Below are 16,402 nucleotides of genomic sequence, written 5' to 3' on the forward strand. Positions count from 1 at the left end.
GAAAGCTAAATGATGGCTACAGTGAAGAGCACATCTGCTGGTTAGCTTTCAGCATGTGTGATTTTAAAATGCTCATTAAAAACCCTTGTTGTTCCTGGAAACACAGCGAAACAAATGGAGGCACCACTTAAAAAACACCAAATACGACATTTATTCCGTGAGCACCAGTCAGTACAAATGTTTTCTTTTCTCAGAAGCTCAAGTTTTGTTTGAACAGAAACATCATAATCGGACACGAGGAAAACATTTCAAACATTTTGTGCCTTTCAGTCAGGCCTACATCTTCTTTACAGGCAGAACTACATCTCAATCAACACATGGTGAGAGAAAATCTTAGTCATTTAGTGTGCGCCATACAAAACCTACCTCTACAGAGTAAAAAACAAAAACATTTGGACAATAACAATACACACACACACACATATATATATATATATACATGTTCCAACTTCATCAAAATCTTAAAAGTGAACTCGCTAGATTTTCACACTATGTCCTGCTACAGTATAAATTAATGAAAATCACACATTGATTTCAACTCTAATACTAATGCTAAAGCACAGATGTTAATGTTGAGACTAGTTCAGCAGAAAAACAGGAACAAAATACTTTTAAATCCTGAAACTTGAACTTGAGACTTGAATTTATTTGTAAGAACAATCATTGATAAATGAGCCAGTGTAAACAGAGGTGGTGGTGAGTCAACAGGTTTTCAGCAGGGGGCGCCATTCTGTGATTATGAAGCTAAGCTTCTTGGTAAATGTTCATTGGTTCATTTATTTATTTTAATTAACCTTGCACGACTAATCTCTTCAATGTGGATTTTAATATCTGTAGATTCAACAATTAGAGCCAAGAACTTAGTGGTAAAATGTTTTTGGGAAAATCCAGACAGTTTTTTCAGAGGAAAGATGGAGGAAACTGTGATTGGACGAATTTGCTTGTAGGAAGTCGTTTACATTCAGTGTATTTACATCTAAAATATGACAGTAAGAATGTGTACAGTTCACATTGTGCTCATATGTAAAAGATAAGTCTGGTGATATTCTATATGTTTTTTCTTTATTGTCAGCGAATAACAAGTATGTATCTTACTCCGCTGAGCCGTGGAGCTTCACTGTTTTTCTAAAAACTGTTAAATACACATCACTGAGACACACTGTAGTGACTGAGTAACATGTTCCTTCATCACCGTGAACACACACACACACACACACACACACACACACACACACACACACACACTGTAGTTTATTTTGCCTCAGTCCCACAGTCACTGACCTGCTGCTGTAAACAGCCACAACGGCACTAAATGTGGATTCATCCGCTGCTGCAAATAGTCCCCAACAAAAGCACAATTTCCTCCTGTTTGAGTAACGCTTACTAAAAGCCACAGTGCCCAGCTGTTGTAGGAAATTACCAAGCCTGTTTTCTCTAAAAAATAAAAGCATATATTCATGATCTGTTGTCTTGACCTGTTTTTAAAGCTGTATGTCTCCAGGAGTGCTTGGCCTGAGGGCCACAGGCAGGGTTGGGAATGTTGGAAAATACTGAGAGAAGGACTAACACATTTGTTGACAATAACAAAAATATAAAATCTCTCCAGTTTTATCCTTTACAGAGAAATCGCCGTCCTATAAGACTCACAGCCGATTATTTGATTTCTTGAATAACCTGGAAAGTCACTGTTGTACAGTAAACATAGCGTGTGTCTACAAACAGCTAGCCTTCATACACAAGACTCAGTCTGAACTAAAACACTGTCGTGATATCAGATGTGAGGACAATATTCACGCATGGGTCTTGTTTACCCAAATTTCTGCTCCATAAAAATGGAAGAAGAAAAACAAACACTGACTTATAAGGCCACATCAGTTCCTGCAAAGTATTCTGTAGATTTTTTCACAGACTATGATGCTGCGTCACAGAAATTGTAACATGTTTTTCTTCAGTTCCAGGCATCCATTGGTTTTCATTTGTTTCCAAACAGTCGCTTGTTTAATCCATTACAGTACATCAAGTCTGCTTTATTTATTTATTTGTTTATTTTTGTACAAACAGGATTTATTAATGGTCTGATGTTAACTGATTTCTTTTTTTTACTGTTGGGAAACAAATGAATATGTTTTGCCTGGAACTGGCAAAAAAAAAAAAAAAAATCCACAACAAACTATTACAGGCATTTGCAATCATCAGCAAAAATATAAAGTAAGCAGTGCAAACACACTGGTGTGACTCAGATCTACTCAGATTATGTGATGAAATGAAATCCCGCAGTTCTCCGCGATGACATGTTGTGCTGTTACATGTTCATGGTGAATATAAATAATTGAACTCTAGACATGGACGGCTGCGTGGGGGATTACACCTGGGCTCAGGTGGGAACTACAGACGAAACAAAGTGAGAGGAACTTTAATGTTGTGTTCATGTTGCTGTGCCGAGTGTAGGAGCCTGCTTCTGCGTGTGTGTGTGTGTGTGTGTGTGTGTGTGTGTGTGTGTGTGTGTGAACAGAAGTGCCCGCAGTCTGTACTTGAATATCATCTCTACGCAGTGACATGTCATCATAACGTGTGTATGTGCCCGCAAGTGTTTCATATGCACCGTGTCACATTTTCTACTTTCAGCATGCCTGCATGTGTGTTTCTTTAAAGTGTTAATGTGTGTGTGTGTGTGTGTGTGTGTGTGTGTGTGTGTGTGTGTTTCCTCTGTCTCTTCAGGTCCTCCTTGCATGTGTGTTGCCCACATATGTGTTCTCTATACACAGCACGATGTAGTGGTTGGAGCAGGAGCGGGTGTGTTGTCCTAGCAGGCGTCCTGTCTGCAGCAGCGCAGCCTGGCCCGTCACCGCCATGTCACCCGTCCTCCACGCCTCGCAGTAGTTAGTGGTCAGGCGGATGCCCACGGTACTGGAGCCGTGCCACACCAGCTTCTCTGGCCTGAGGGGAGAGGAGGAGGAGAGTGAGTGGAGGGAGCTGCGGAGATGAGACTGACAGGAAGAACAACAGATAAAAGAGACGGTCGTGTCTCTCCTGAGTCGCCTGCTGCTTCGGGTTAGAAGTTACTTCAAACTTCTTCACTGGTGGAAAGCTGCTTTCTGTCTTTGTGGAGTTTGCATATTCTCCCTCCGTCTGCATGGGCTTCCTCCAGGTGCTCCGGTTTCCTCCCAGTCCGGGGACAGGCAGGTTAGGTCAATGGAAACTCATTTTCCAGTAGATGTTTTAAGTTCTGCAAAGGCCTGAAACTGGGACCATGATCCAGCCCATATCTGCATCATTACACACACACACACACACACACACTCACACATACACTCACCATGCTGAGTCAGTCATAATGTTGCGTCCATCAAAGGAGTAGATGGGTACGGACGGGTTAAATGTGCCTCCGTTCCCAGAGAAGATGGACATCCAACTACTGAACAACACTTCACCCTGAGAGAGAGAGAGAGAGAGAGAGAGAGAGAATAGACGAATGAAACTGAAATGAATGAAATCTGCATCTTTAAATCTGTGGGAACGCAGTGGAAGAAACGGCTTAACCCCAAGTAAAGAAAAACTAAAGTTCAGAAATACTCTGTAGCGAAATACACGATCGCCTGCTTTATTTAAGATCAATCTGTGTTCCCTTTTTTTTTAAAATAAACCTGTAAATACAAATGTCCCCTCACCCTGATGTTAACCACCGGCATGTCAGTGCGGTCCGCCTTCCTCACAATGGTTGCCAGGTCCTGGAGGTGCGAGGACAGGAAGGCCCTGTATGTGGCTGTAAGGCCCATGGAGCGCGCCTGCTGGTAGCACTGGAAGTCTGCCCCTCGGATACCGCGCATATCCCCTTTCAGAGGGGCGTTCAGAGCGACCAGATGGAGCTGGGACGGAGGAAAACGCAGAGGTGATGAGAAAACACGCTTGGTCCAAATCTGACACATTATTCTTCACAGATCTGGCGTCAGGCAGACGTGCAGGCAGAGTCGGGCCGTCGTTGGGCCAAGTAATTTCAGCTACCTAGGTTTGGTACAGAGTTTATAGTGTATGTATGTGTGTGAGGGCGTACATGTGTTTATTACACTCACCCCGGGAACAGCGTTGAAGGTCTGGGGCAGCACGTTGTAGCTGGGCTGGTATCCTCTGCTGCCCTCCTGCAGCTCCTGTTAAAAAACATTTAACTTTAAACATTGGATGTGTGAATGCGCTAAACTACAGAGGTGTTTTCAAAAGTGTGTGTGTGTGTGTGTGTGTGTGAGAGAGAGAGAGAGAGAGAGAGACAACCTGGCTGTGGATCCTGTGTGGTCTGCTCCATTCTCCAGGTCTGCTGAGGGACTGAGACGCCGCTGAGGATGAAGGCCCGTGCTGGATCAACTCTCCGAGCTGTAAGACGAAACACACACCAACACAGTCTGGGTAAGTGCTACGATCCTGTGTTGAGTTCACCACTTTTGTTAAGTTAAACGGCACTTTAGATGCATTTGACATATTTTAGCTTCTATTATTAAAAAGTTGTATTTTCTTAGGTTCAGGAAACTGAGCTGAGGTTCTCAAATTGAAGTTTTATAAACCGTGGTTTATTCTCAGGACCGCAGGGAGATGAGGTGCACACCTGTCCCATCGAGCAGGGGAATGACTGGGTTGAGCTATAGTGAGTATTTTGTCCACCGGAGGCTGACACTGAGACACCACGAGAGACCTGACAACAATGTGTTTGTACATTGATAATAAACTACTTATGACACACACCTGGATCTTGCGCCAGCCATTGCGTGCTCTGACGTACAGCTCGCCTCCTCTCTCGGACACGTACACCAGGGTTCCCTCTGCGGCCCGTTGACTCTCTCTGTTCAGAGCGTGGATTGTTTTATAGGTGGTCACCTGAAGACACACAACACCAAAGGCATCACTGCTGCACCTCCATCACACTGTAATCAACCTTAAGAAAATATTTTTCTTGTGGCGAGTTTGTTACCGGGTTGGTGTATCCTGGAGATCCCGGTGGACCGGGGGGACCAGGAGGGCCGGGGACAGCTGATGACAACACATAGGAATGTATCTGATCTGTGACCTGTGATCTATGATCTGTAACTTCTCTTAATAGTAATAATAATTTCTCCATCTCTCTCTCACACACGAACCTGATCCGTGTGCAAATGCAGGTCCTGGAGGTCCAGCAGGACCAGGCAGGCCTCGGGATCCAGGTCGTCCGAACCCAGGGGCTCCAGGCAGCCCAGGAGAACCCACCGGACCTGGAGGACCCACGATGGACTCACCTTTTGGACCCTACAGGTATGGAAATGGAATTATTTACTGCAGATAAACTCCAGTTCAGGACTGAGATTGGGAAAGTATCGTCAGAGCTTATGAATATTAGAACTCACCACAAGTCCTGACCTCCCAGGCAGACCTGGACGACCAGGCGGACCGCCGTCACCCTTTTCTCCCTTCTGACCTTGGTATCCCTGATCACCTCTGGCACCCTGACGGATCCACCAAGAGACAACAGATCCATATCCATATCCATATTTGCATTACACCCACTGTAAATGAGTCTCTAGAGTAAATCAGTACTCACCACAATTCCATCAGGAAATCCAGGTGCTAAGATGAAAGACAACACAACATCAATAATACATCTGTGTAATCGTACGCAACATGTTGTGAGTGAGTCAGCAAACCGATCCCACGTAATGGGACGTTTACGGCGCAGAGGACTTACCAGGTGTGCCCGGTTCTCCAGGTACTCCCTCGTCTCCTTTGTCACCTTTAGCTCCAAACGAATTTCCCCTCGACTCCTACGCACACATAGATGCTCGTTAACATGAATCACGGATGGCAGCAGGAACACGCATGTGCACAAGCTGTTATAAAATAAAAACAATAAACGGTTGAACACAGACAGTAACATGTTAAAAATGGAAGAAAAAAAAAAAACCTGGGTAATAATGAAACAGATTTCAGAGATTAAAACATTGCTGTCAGCACTGTGAAACACCTGTTACACAGGGGAACGCATGCTACAGACTGCCGCACGAAACAACCTTCACCCGACTGTAAAGGGAAGTTAAGGATTAAGGTTAAAGCAGGTATTTAGAAAGATTTACAGAGGAGAGACGTGTTGTACACTCAGTTAGCCTCAATCACCTCCTGGAAGCCCCCCGGGCCAGAAGCCCCCCGGGCCAGAAGCCCCCCGGGCCAGAAGCCCCCCGGGCCAGACCACACCCCCCGACAACAACTTCAAGTCTCACGCTTTAACAGAGAAGGGTTGCACAGAAAGAACCCACACACCCGACACCACGAACAGAGGAAGATCGATCTATTTCTCACTTTCACTGCAACCAATTAATGAAGGAGTTTTTCTTTGGAACAAATATTAATTTAAAGTTTCCAATAGCCGACATTTCAGAGATAGTTTCCTTTTTTAAATCGATTGAACTGAAAGCGATTTGGCACCAACTCTGATTTATGTACAGAGGGAGGATGAGTATCGACAGTTTCGTTCTCCTCCCTGTCAGAGGTTCATCCAGCTTCCTCTTCCTTGAGATGATGATGAGGAGAGTAAAGACGGATGAGACAAGCAGGATTCAGACCCAGACCCCCTTTAACACCTGGCATTAACATTTGTCCTGAGTGATCATATTGGATTTAACAAATACACAGAAAACACTCGGTGTAAATAAACCCACTGAAGATCAGAACGGCCAAATCATATTTGCAGGTGGCTGATGCATCTGGCGACTGCTTACGATAAATTTTTCTCGCATAGATCCAACCACAAATATGTGTTTCAGGCAGGTAAAATAATGAAATACAACCTGTATACAGGAGGGATGTTAATGCCTGATGAAATGAGGCCAGACCCACAAACATGGAGCCTTTTCAAAGATCATTAGGACGGTGGGAGCGCAAAGAGGAGAGGATGACAGGAGGTAAGGGAGGGGGGTGGGGTGCTGTTTGTAGCCCAGACCGGAGAGCTGCCATGCTGCTACACCCACACACCGACAGAACCACTGGACGGTCCGATTTCACACTGAAACGGACCAATCAGGTGGTCCGACTCAGACTTACTCGTCCCTTTTTGCAGTGCGGTCTGGGGCGCACCGGGAACACTGTCTTTAGGATTCAGAGAAGAGCAGCGTAATCAGACTAAAATAAAACATTTAAATTAAAGTAAAATCAACTCGACAAGATTCAGGGTCATAAAAAAAACATAAAAACACATACAAAGATACTGATGCTCACTGACAACCACAGATGTGACTTTGACATTAAAGAGATTAAAGGTTTGTACAGACACAAACACAGATTCATACTTACTCCATTCAGACCGATAATTCTTCCTGGATGTCCGGGAGGGCCTGGAGGACCGGGTGGCCCCTGAGACAAGACAACAAAACGGTTTCCTATTTAACGGAAGAGTCCATTGATAATTATCCGTGGGTTCAAAACCGTTAGCGACCCCTTTCACATACTGTGCGTGTAGTCATGTGATCCATTGTGGAGGTCAATGACTATAATCCTTAACCTGCTGATCTTATATTGATTGAGTCTTTAACAACTTCCTCTTACCGGCAGGCCAACAGAATCTCCTCTGTCACCTTTCTTTCCAGCCATACCAGGTCGACCCTACAGAGGGAGAGAGAGAGCATGAAATCAGTATTTACATCATTACATTACTTCATTAAAATATAAATTACTTTTAAAGAAATTAGTGAATTAATAGAGTTTCTTGAATTTGTTGGCGCTGACAAACATAGTTTAACGGATTAATTTTCCCCCACACTGGGTCTGTGTATTCTTCTCATTGTTTCTCAGTAGATTGTCGACATAAAGAGGGTCGTGGTCATTTCCTGACCGTGTACATCCGAAGAAACGCTACTCACCGGGCGACCGGGGAAGCCGTACTCTCCTTTCTGTCCAGGCGGTCCTACCGGGCCCTGAAATAAACACAACAACACGTGGATAAAATGCATGAGCTCCTGGGTGAACTATTTATTTTAAGTATTTCAAAAACAAGAGAATCGTCGACAGAGCTAATAAAGAGTTTTCAGATATAAAATCAATTTAATATGAACTCACCATAGCTCCAGCTGATCCTGGGAACCCACGGTCACCCTGCGAAAATACAAAGCAGTACAGCAAAACATGAGATGCATGTGACATATAGAGTTTTATTCAGTTAAATGAATAAAATAAAGGTTCATGTTTTGATTCTTGTGTTACTCTTGACTTTCAGAGACTAAAAACAAATAATGTTGACATTGACTTCTGTATAGAAGCAGATGCAGCAGTAATTCAAATATTCAAATTAACAGAATATACAAAAGATAGTGCAGGCGGATGTTGAGGATCCTGAGGGAGCAGCACAGAGATGAGACGCATCGCCTTGATACTGTAGTCGGGGTAAAGGCGTCAGTGAGTGGGTGAAGTGCTCGGGACTCGGTTAAGGAGTGAACTTGTCTGGTACCTTAATGCCTTTTGGTCCTTGGGGGCCTCGTGGTGCCGCTAAGAGAGATCCGTCAGCAGCAATAGTCACCCCTGGCTCTCCTTTTTCTCCCTGTTAGAGCAAAGGAAATCAAACGTCCTCATCTGTACTGTTTCATATTAGAGCTCCGTCGTCACTCATGTGGTCAGGTTCTCACCTTGATCCCTCCCGGCCCCCGGTTACCTGGAGGGCCTACGTCTCCCTTTGGTCCTCGGGGACCCTGAAGAGGGATGAAAGGATAGTGAGGCAGAGTTGGCACTTTGAACTAGGATGATAGCATTTAAAAAAAGATGGCCGCCGGGTCAGTGTACATTTTTTTTAGGAAGACTATAAAACATCAGTTCAAGTAAAACAAAATGACGTCTTCTCGGCCTGTGGCAAAAACACTACAGCAGTTCTGCTACTTACCATGTTTAGCCCAATGACAGCAAAGGCAAAAATAATAAGAAATATGTCACATTGCTTTTAAATAATTGTGGCATCATTGTTCACTGGCGGTTAAATACTTAATGTCCTGTGATACACAAGCTCAGCATTAGATGATGTAGCAAAAGGCTCTTACAGGAAATCCAGCTCTGCCAGGCCAGCCTTCAGGGCCCTGCAAACACACACACACACACACACACACACACACACACACACACACACACACACACACACACAGTCAGCTGGATTAATCATCACTTCTGGTACAGCCATAAACCACATGCTCACACTGTCAGTGTCATCTAACGAAGCTGCAGCTCCAGCAATTCAAAAATTATTCTGCTTTACAGCAAAAGACTCCTTGTATTACAAGTTAAACAATTACGTAACTGTGTGTTTCTGTGCTACTGATGTCAAAGATGTAAGTGGCGGTAATCAATTTATCGCCCTCCACCCTGTCCAAAAATTGACTAAGAGACATTGTCACTTTGCTTCAACAGTTTATTTGTACGCACCATGGGCCCCGGTGGTCCTCTGATCTCCGTGAAGTTGAAGATTCCCTCTGTAACATTGAGGAGCAGCTGTAGACAAATCGTACACGGGGTAAGTTGTGGCGTCGGTTTTTCGAAAATTCACTAAATAGTGAAGAGAAAATGCCTTTTGTGTGTTTGCACGTGCGCGTGTACGTACATCCTGCAGATTAACAGTAGGCCCAGGAGGTCCAGCCGGCCCAGGTGGTCCTGGGATACTGAGTCCATCAGCGCCTCGCTCACCCTGCAGGGCAGAAAAACAGAAAACGCTGTCAAGACGGTGGAACAAAATGTGCAGACCACATCAGACTGCTGTCAGATATTATATCCACACATCATGCTTTCTTCAGCAAACCTACCTTGGCTCCTGAACTGCCTTTTTCTCCTTTAGCCCCCTGTGTTTAGAGAGATAGTAGAAATGAATGTGTTAGTGTGTTTAAGGGTGATCTACATAGAGAGTTTATTATTTAAAATAGAGACAGTTTCAATGCAGCCAGTTCTGTGCCGAACATGTACCAGACAGGATGCACCATACGAACTTTAACATGTGTTAATAAGCCATCTTTGAATGTGCTGCTGTATGTGCTGTGACTGGCATAACGTTAGGTAGCTAGTTAAGAAGAGATATGGCAGCTAGCATGTAAATATGAGTTGTAGGAAAGTTATCTTTTTTTTCCTCATGTGCTAAAGACGCCCTGGACGTCTTCTCTCACTGCACAGACAGGATTTGATCTCTCAGAGGACCGACAACTAAAAAGGGAACCTTGAAAAGAGCCATTTCAACTCTATTAGCAAACTAACTACATTGCAAATCAAAAATGATCAACACGTTTGCTGTGGAAACTGCTCACCCTAGCACCCGGTAGTCCAGCAGGACCCTGAAGACCCTCAGGTCCTGGGTCTCCTGGTTCACCCTGCAGTCAGACACAGCATAAGGAGAGGTAGCTCCAGTTTGTGCCATAAAACCAAACAAAACTTAATATATAAGATATAAACAGTCAGGACTGAGAGTAACAGAGAGGAGAGAAGATCATACACAATGTGACAGATAAATGTAAAGCAGAGCCGTATGAGAATAACCTCACCTTGACAGAGAGTCCTGGAGTTCCTGGGGCTCCATCGTCACCCTACAGAAGACATGAGAAACTATCTTTAACTACTGAACGAGGAGGAACCATACATACAGTATTTATTATTAGCTGTCAAAAATATATTACAAATATCTTCTGGAAGTGTACATTAAATAAATATTAATTAATAGATTACCTTAGGTCCTTGTGGGCCAGGCAGGCCAGGAGGACCCTGGGAAAAAAATACAAAACAAAATAGAAAACACTTACTGTAAATGAAACAATATAAATCTATATATAAATACACACACACACACACACACACACACACACACACAAACACTTGCACTGACCTGTGGGCCTTTGACTCCAGCTCCCATGAGTGTGTCACTCTTCCCAGATCCCTCCATATCCTGAAAACAAAAACACAGTCTGATGTAAAGCATCAAGATGAAATCTGGACCTCTGTGCTGAGGACGAGGTTTTTCTTTACTCGTCTCTTCACTAAATGAACTTATTGTTTCCTTCTCAGCTTAATTAGCGTCAGTCCGTGGAGCGGCAGTGATGTGTATGTGTGGGTAGTTGGTATGAAATGGTGTCACCTCGACAAAGAATTTGGTTCCTGGAGGTCCGGGGGGTCCGGGGGGGCCCTGGGGACCCACTTGGCCTCTCTTCCCCTGTGGGCCAATGGGCCCTTGGGGCCCTGGAGACCCTGCTGTGCCCAGAGACCCACATTCACCCTGCAGAGATGAAAAAGAAACATGAAACTCCTATTAGCAAAAGCTGCCTATAGTTAACACTGATTTACCCTTTTTCTAACCTGAAAAACAATGAAATGTTTATTTTGGGGATAAAATAGAAACATACAGTAGCACATGTTGTGCAGCTGATTTCTTTGTTTTACTCCATGTTGAGTGTATACATTACCTTTGGTCCAGGTGGGCCAGGTAACCCTTGGTCACCCTGATGATGTAGAGAAGGAAGAAAGAGAGTGAGCGATGCATGACTTTTATTTAGGACTGGTGAACACCGGGACAATATAAGATCTTGATAAATCAGAATCAAATTATGATATGACATAAGATGTGTATATTCTATCAGACTGGTTGTAATCATGGGTCTCTGTGACACTGAGCATACCTTCGCTCCCACAGCTCCTGGTACACCTGCAGCCCCGTCTTTTCCTGCTGGACCCTGGACACACAAACGCAGACAGACACAAGTAGACACAGACAAACGAAACGGCGATAAGTGGCAGACAACAGGTTAACGTACAGAGAAACAGGACGCTAAGGTTGTTCGCCGGCCAGCGCTGAACCCAGAGGTAGCAGCGCGTCAGTCTAAAGGAATACTCAGATTTCTGGGAAACTGGCTCATGAGTCAGCTTCCTTAAGTGAAGAGCTCATCCACGCCAACGCTGCTCTGCATCACCACGAGCCCGGTAACGTCAGTGCGTCGTGCTCGTTCTAATTTTACAAAATGACAGACACGAAACGGACAGAAGTAGCTGCAGATAGATAAATTAAATTAAATTTCTTCCCCCCAATTTAGCTCCTTGTTCTTGCAGTCAAGCCCGTCCTGACTGCTAACCGTCCTTCAGCTGAGGTGCAGCGTGAAGCAGTGGAGTCTGCAGCTTTGGAGGCACGGATGATTTAGTTTTTCTCATCACTTAAAAGGAAAGTTGAAATCATTGCAAAATAATAATTCTGTGTATTCCTTTAACAAAGCAGTGAGAGACCAGAGGCCTCAGATTTCCTTCAGTAAGGCGCGTTGATTCCAAGGCACACTGAAGCATGACTTAATAAATTACTGGCTCCTGAAAGGCTGAATCAGCGGGGCCAAAGGACGGTGATCCGGTCGGTCATCAGTGTGCCTTGGCGGAGAGCGGCCGATACACAACAATATACAAAAAGAGAAAATAAAAAGGCAGATTTGTTTCTTTACCATGTTGGATGAAAGAGGCAGACAGCAGCTCGTACAGCAAGTCTGTGGTCACTTCCTTTCAGTTCAGTCACTTTATCATGTCAAGTGAAACTTCATTTGATAACGACACTTGAACTGAAAGTTAATGAACCAAAATGGGGATTATCGAGGCGCAAAGAGGGCAGTTATTCTTGGCGTACACAAACACACACACAAACACACACACACACACACACACACCACGTCAGTCATCCAGGTAAAAAGGCTTTCAGTTTAGCCAGCTGCCAGCCAGCAGTTAAGACAACATGGTAGGAGATAATGTACAGTCATGAGGCTGAGCATTGAGGCAGGGAGCTGAGGTTGGTCCTCATCATTGGTGTCACTGTTTTAACAATGTAAAAGCACAAATGATAGAAATGAAACCCTGCGATCTTCTTGTGTGTCAGATTTAATTTCGTGCTCTCTCGCCGCCTCAGTGCACGGACCTCTGACTGTAGTTTCTGCCTTTTCTCGTTTGCTCGGTTTAAAAAGCAAACCACGACAGTAGATACCTCGCCTGAACCCCAAGCAGACCCGAAGTCAAGCCCAGACCCAGAGGCAAAGCTGGATTCAGAGCTGAACCCAGAACTGAACCCAGAGCCGAGGCCTGAGCCGAGGTCGGAGGACGACTCTGAGCTCAAACCTGACTCATCGGGTCCAGAACCACTAAACCAATCCTCAAACATCTGGAACAGAGCGGAGAGGAGGAGGAGGAGGAGGAGGAGACAGTGGGAGGGGAGTGGAAGATGAAGAAAAGGAACAAGATGTGGGAAGAATAAAGATTGATGGGGATTTAAATTAGGAAGAAATGGAGGTCGGGGATAATTAGAGTGGGGTGGAGAGGTAGAGAGAGAATACAAGACAAACTGGTCATTGGCCGTGAAACACACAAACACTGATCACTACAGTTTGATGTAAGAAGGAACACAGACTAAACTACATCTAGATAAAAGCATATACCAATATATGCTCGAAGAAAGACGAACGATACACAAAAATACTTCAGAGACAGAAATTCTTTCAGAGCATGCAACACTGAGACTTTTAAATGCAAACTGGTTTTTATTAGTTCTTCAGTCTGTATTGTGATCATAACATCGCTCATTCACAACAGTGTGGAAGTCTTCCTCTGAATTCAGCTCGGTAAAGCGCCGATGATTTGGTGCTTTTACGTTTGAGAGCAAATGCTGCGGACGTCATGAATGTATTTAGGTTTGACCGCTGCCGTGTTATTCAGCGTCTGCCCTGCGACGCAAAACAGTTAACTTATGAAATGTGTGTTTGTGGGTCCTAAACGTCCAGATCTGTAGGTTTTACTTTGTTCTATATATTTGTGATAAAATATACTGAAAGTTGAATAATCTACGTCTTTCATCTCAGGGACTTACCTGGATTCCAGGTTTGCCTCGGACCCCGTTGCTTCCAGGGGCACCGGGTGGTCCAGCATCGCCAAGAGAGCGGCCTTCACCTGTGTCAGGTGACAGGTTGGCTCCAGGGGGCCCAGGAGGACCCGGAGGCCCCGGTGGACCAGGAGGACCCTGGGACAAAGACAATGTTTATTTTTCTTAGACTCTGTAAATTCAAACATCAGATTATTTCGTCGACCGCTCTGATCTTCGTCTTACTCTGATGAGCTCGGTGTCACTGTCCAGATCTTCAAACCCAGAACCCAGGGCATCTGCTCCGTACTGACACACACACACACACACACACACACACACACACATACACACACTGAGATGTTAAGTGATGCTAATCATCAGTCAAATCAGACGGACAGACATAAAACCAGCTGGCCCCTCCTCTGTGGTAGCTCCTGCTGCAGGAGGTGTCTCCAGGACAACAGTTTGCCATGACGACACACACACACACACACTCACAATGTGAAAACAATTAGCCACACACTGTCACGGGTGGTAAAAATGCAGGATGATACCATGGGAGCGTGTTACTGATACTCACAGGTACGCTGCGTGATCTGGGGGGTCCGGGTGGCCCGGGGAGGCCGGGAGGGCCCGGTGAACCAATTCCTGGGTCTCCCTGCGGAGGGGGAGGGCAAGAGGAAGAGGATAGGAGAAGAAGAAAGTCAAGTGTGCCTTGAATAAATTTGTTGTGAGTTATTAGCTGTAACGTCGGGGCTTCAGTCTCACCTTCTCTCCTTTGGTTCCAGCTTCTCCAGCCAAACCTGGAATTCCTTGAGTTCCTCTCTGACCCTGCAGATGAAGATACAGTTCAGTTATTATCAGTTATGTATGATATAAAAACAGCAATGAAGAGAGAGGACGAACCAAAGAGATAAAATAACTTACTGCATCTCCTTTGTCACCCTTGCTTCCCTGTGAAGAGAGAGTAGATGGATGAGGAAGCGAGTGACACAAACAGAGCTGACAGAAAACACAAAAACACACCGATACACATGCTCTCTCTCTCTTTGACGCACTCACCTGCTTTCCATCTTTCCCCGGCAGTCCAGGGAAGCCGGGGGTCCCCGGTGGCCCCTGTGGCCCTCTCGTTCCAGGCTGAGCTTGCCCAGGTCGAGTTGTAGGTCCCGGGGGACCGGGCGGGCCGGGTGGTCCGGGATCTCCGCGCTCTCCTTTGGACCCCGGCCTGACGTGACCCTGGAAATTCAAATTAAAAAACACTCATATTATTCATAAGTGCACTGAAGCCCTGTGTGCAACGTGTGACAGAGACAGAGATCTGAACTCACATCTCCTGATCTCTCTCCTGCCTCCTCTGTCCGGTGTGGCCCTGTAAACAGCACCAGACAACGACTCTTATGAGGCAACTCTCCTCTCACTGTAGCCATGACTTTCCATTCAGGAAAACATTTTTCAATTCTGATCTTACGTAGAATTTCCTGTCAGCAATGATGTCAATCATGCACAAAATCCTAATTAATCATCATGCCACGCACAGTTTGTAGTTCGGTTAATGTCATCGTAGAGTAAATGAACATTGATTCGTTCTGACCTCTGATCAGCATTTCTTCATTGGCCTCTGTTGGTGTCATGTGACCAGAATACTCAACAAACTCCACCTCCGGAGCCTCAGTGGGCGGAGCTCTGACAGGGACACTGTCCTCCTCCTACAAGACATGTTAAGGATGAGTGGGAAGGGTTAAAGTTGGTTAAAATTAAAATGGTACTCCCTGTGAGAAGCAGGGATTCGTTCAGTTTCCATGTGGGATATGGTGTAGTATGTATAAAACTGTGTGTCCTGACGCTGATCCTATAGCTGATTACAGGTCAATCCACAGGATGCATCCTGTGAATGTGGCTGGCAAATGTCAGGTTTATTCATTCTTTAATCCAATCAAAATTATTACGATTCATCTGTGGTGTGCCCTCAATATTCATATACTAAGCTACATTTACACATTTACTACACTTAAAGCAAGACGGTTCAATCGTGTGATGAACCGACTCATGGACGGACAGACCTTTAGACCAGGAGATAAATATCTAGAGTGTCAGAGAAGAGTCTGTGCCGCCGCCGCTGCTGCTGCTGCTGAAGGTCAGAATGAAGCATTGGCATTACAAGGACAGTGTTTTTTTGAAGCTTCAAAGTCAGTGTTGATTATGGGATGTTTGGGGTCAGACTGACTTCCTGGTTGTGGGAGGATGAAAGATTGTGTCAGAACATGAAGAAGAAATACAGACTGCTGTTTTAGGGTCTTGTTGATAAGAAGTAGGGGTGTGTGTATCACACACACAACACACACACACACACTTGAGAGAGAGAGACAGAGATCCCAAACTTTCCAAAGATGTGAAGGGTTTCACACTGAATTTTAAATAATTGTGTGTGAAGTGAAGTGATTTCATGAATCCAGCCCACCTGTACTTTGCTGTGTTTCTTGTCCTGTGTGTTCTTCATCACTTCCTCCTCCGTCTCTCTGTCATCCAGAGCGTCGTCCCCGCTGGCGTATCCCGAGGCCTTCA

At 45.0% G+C, this 16,402-nt stretch overlaps 1 protein-coding gene across 1 annotated transcript in view; it reads right to left on the reverse strand.

Moving 5' to 3' along the window:
• Positions 1 to 127: 127 nt before the first annotated feature.
• col15a1b (collagen, type XV, alpha 1b) overlaps positions 128 to 16,402 on the reverse strand; it is a 26,866-nt gene continuing 10,591 nt past the window's right edge. The window contains exons 7-44 of the mRNA XM_087173227.1: positions 15,432 to 15,546; positions 15,169 to 15,209; positions 14,903 to 15,076; positions 14,768 to 14,794; positions 14,609 to 14,671; positions 14,421 to 14,498; positions 14,084 to 14,146; positions 13,847 to 13,996; positions 12,971 to 13,144; positions 11,637 to 11,690; positions 11,424 to 11,459; positions 11,099 to 11,236; positions 10,850 to 10,909; positions 10,693 to 10,728; positions 10,512 to 10,553; positions 10,278 to 10,340; positions 9,786 to 9,821; positions 9,587 to 9,670; positions 9,412 to 9,477; positions 9,033 to 9,068; positions 8,628 to 8,690; positions 8,453 to 8,542; positions 8,065 to 8,100; positions 7,869 to 7,922; positions 7,555 to 7,611; positions 7,303 to 7,362; positions 7,054 to 7,098; positions 5,705 to 5,780; positions 5,561 to 5,586; positions 5,367 to 5,465; positions 5,124 to 5,268; positions 4,958 to 5,016; positions 4,732 to 4,863; positions 4,267 to 4,365; positions 4,071 to 4,145; positions 3,669 to 3,866; positions 3,317 to 3,432; positions 128 to 2,937 (exon numbers count right to left, since the gene is read on the reverse strand). Of these exons, the coding sequence (XP_087029353.1) occupies positions 2,715 to 2,937; positions 3,317 to 3,432; positions 3,669 to 3,866; positions 4,071 to 4,145; positions 4,267 to 4,365; positions 4,732 to 4,863; positions 4,958 to 5,016; positions 5,124 to 5,268; positions 5,367 to 5,465; positions 5,561 to 5,586; positions 5,705 to 5,780; positions 7,054 to 7,098; positions 7,303 to 7,362; positions 7,555 to 7,611; positions 7,869 to 7,922; positions 8,065 to 8,100; positions 8,453 to 8,542; positions 8,628 to 8,690; positions 9,033 to 9,068; positions 9,412 to 9,477; positions 9,587 to 9,670; positions 9,786 to 9,821; positions 10,278 to 10,340; positions 10,512 to 10,553; positions 10,693 to 10,728; positions 10,850 to 10,909; positions 11,099 to 11,236; positions 11,424 to 11,459; positions 11,637 to 11,690; positions 12,971 to 13,144; positions 13,847 to 13,996; positions 14,084 to 14,146; positions 14,421 to 14,498; positions 14,609 to 14,671; positions 14,768 to 14,794; positions 14,903 to 15,076; positions 15,169 to 15,209; positions 15,432 to 15,546 (3,189 nt within the window). The 3' untranslated portion in view covers positions 128 to 2,714. The remainder of the gene's footprint in view (positions 2,938 to 3,316; positions 3,433 to 3,668; positions 3,867 to 4,070; positions 4,146 to 4,266; positions 4,366 to 4,731; positions 4,864 to 4,957; positions 5,017 to 5,123; positions 5,269 to 5,366; positions 5,466 to 5,560; positions 5,587 to 5,704; positions 5,781 to 7,053; positions 7,099 to 7,302; positions 7,363 to 7,554; positions 7,612 to 7,868; positions 7,923 to 8,064; positions 8,101 to 8,452; positions 8,543 to 8,627; positions 8,691 to 9,032; positions 9,069 to 9,411; positions 9,478 to 9,586; positions 9,671 to 9,785; positions 9,822 to 10,277; positions 10,341 to 10,511; positions 10,554 to 10,692; positions 10,729 to 10,849; positions 10,910 to 11,098; positions 11,237 to 11,423; positions 11,460 to 11,636; positions 11,691 to 12,970; positions 13,145 to 13,846; positions 13,997 to 14,083; positions 14,147 to 14,420; positions 14,499 to 14,608; positions 14,672 to 14,767; positions 14,795 to 14,902; positions 15,077 to 15,168; positions 15,210 to 15,431; positions 15,547 to 16,402) is intronic.

This window comes from Seriola lalandi, unplaced genomic scaffold (genome assembly GCF_002814215.2).
Source record: "Seriola lalandi dorsalis isolate HSWRI2012SDOR001 ecotype SW California unplaced genomic scaffold, Sedor1 jcf7180002054130, whole genome shotgun sequence".
Lineage (NCBI taxonomy): Eukaryota > Metazoa > Chordata > Actinopteri > Carangiformes > Carangidae > Seriola > Seriola lalandi.